General features: G+C 37.4%; 1 protein-coding gene across 1 annotated transcript in view; it reads left to right on the forward strand.

Moving 5' to 3' along the window:
- Window positions 1-749: 749 nt before the first annotated feature.
- Window positions 750-1,664, forward strand: part of ACTR5 (actin related protein 5) — a 285,428-nt gene continuing 284,513 nt past the window's right edge. Inside the window, exon 1 of the mRNA XM_044090379.1 lies at window positions 750-1,360. Within this exon, the coding sequence (XP_043946314.1) occupies window positions 932-1,360 (429 nt within the window). The 5' untranslated portion in view covers window positions 750-931. The remainder of the gene's footprint in view (window positions 1,361-1,664) is intronic.

Raw genomic sequence — 1,664 nt, forward strand, 5'->3', positions numbered from 1 at the left:
TGTTTTATTTTTAAAGATTGTAAAATTCTTCTTCTTAAAATGTTCTGTTTCTTCCCAGGCCAGTGCCGAAAATAGGCTGCTAACCAGTCAGACTTTCCCCGATAATCAAATATCAATAAATAAATAAATACAATGCAACAATTGTATAGGGAAAAGTAATATTGTTATGTAATAGTAAATATACATATACTGCATGCTTTGACAGGCATGTATGAATTTCGGATTATGTTGTCTAATTTAGGGTTACCACCTGTCTTTCTTTGCGAGGGACAGTCCCTCTTTGGGCAGTTGTGCTCTGTGAAGAAAACTAAAAAATGCTAATGTCCTAAACATTTAGGACAAAAAATATATCACAAGTTTTTTTTGATAGCTGCATAAAACAGTTATTTTGTATCTGAAACACCTAGATGTTAATGAAATAGCATAAGCAACTCAAATGTTACAAGAATATGCTTTTATTTTGGGAAAATAATTAAAGTTCTCTTTTTCATTTGCCACGAGTATGCTTTGTTCTGCAAAATCTCATGTTTCCGTCCCACTTTTGGATATTTGAAAAGTTAGCAACTCTAGTTATCTTTTCTTATATTAGCAGATACCAACAAATAAATAAATTGCGCCATCTTACATAATTAAGTAGATCTAGTACCTCTATTGCCTTTTGTTCCCTCCCCTCAACAAACACACACACACACAGAAGCACTTTTGACAGATACAGAATGTGTGCTTTATAATGTCCCTTGTTTGCGCACACAGTTATTTTCTCCCTTCATTGCAAAGTGATGTTTTAATCTAAGACGTGCGGCATATATCTACATACACAGAGGCAAAAAATGCAGCAAAGCCATTTACTTCTTTGATCTGCGGACAATAGAACGATAACTTATCACAGAGTGGCAACAAATTATGGAACGTACATACTGTACAGGAGTATATGTCAAGAAACTCAGAATTTCCCAGACGGAGTCTTTTCCTTGTTGCACAAAATATGTCTGCGCCCAGCGCTGCTGTCAATGTTTATCAATTCCGAGACTCGCGAGCTGTTCCAGATCCATTTCTTGAGGTTGGGTCGCAACTTTGCATTCCGGATTTTGTTCCAATAGTTGTCGACAATGGCTCTTTTCAGTGTCGGGCGGGTTGGGCCACTGCTGCAGAACCAGAACCCAAACTGGTGTTCAAGTCAGTGGCTGCTCGTAGTCGCGGTGCCTCTCGGAGTGAGACCCAGATTGGGAATGATATTCCGAACTTGGAACCAGTCCGATGGCTCCTAAAGACACAATTCGATCGGAATGTGGTAGTCAACTTCGAGATTCAGGAGTTAATGTTTGATTACATATTTCAACATATTGGCATAAATTCAGAGGTGTTTCATTTGATTTATTTTGTTGTGGTTTATAAAAAACGTATGCAGCACAGCACTTGTTAATTTGTGCTGATGGTTCAGCTGGTTGCACATTCTTATTCAATGGAGATGATTGTCACTGTTGAAATGACACCCCGCATCATGTATAAAGTGGGGAAAAGGGGGGTGAGAATGGATGGATGGATTGGGCATCCAAAACCATATTTTTAAACAGAAAATTATGGGACGTATTCTTACACGCATTAGATAAATAACAACGTTTTTGTATTAAGACAAAATCACTTTATTATTTTTCTGAAAATTG

Source organism: Protopterus annectens, chromosome 12.part0, assembly GCF_019279795.1.
Source record: "Protopterus annectens isolate FY-2018-M chromosome 12.part0, PAN1.0, whole genome shotgun sequence".
Classification (NCBI taxonomy): Eukaryota; Metazoa; Chordata; order Ceratodontiformes; family Protopteridae; genus Protopterus; species Protopterus annectens.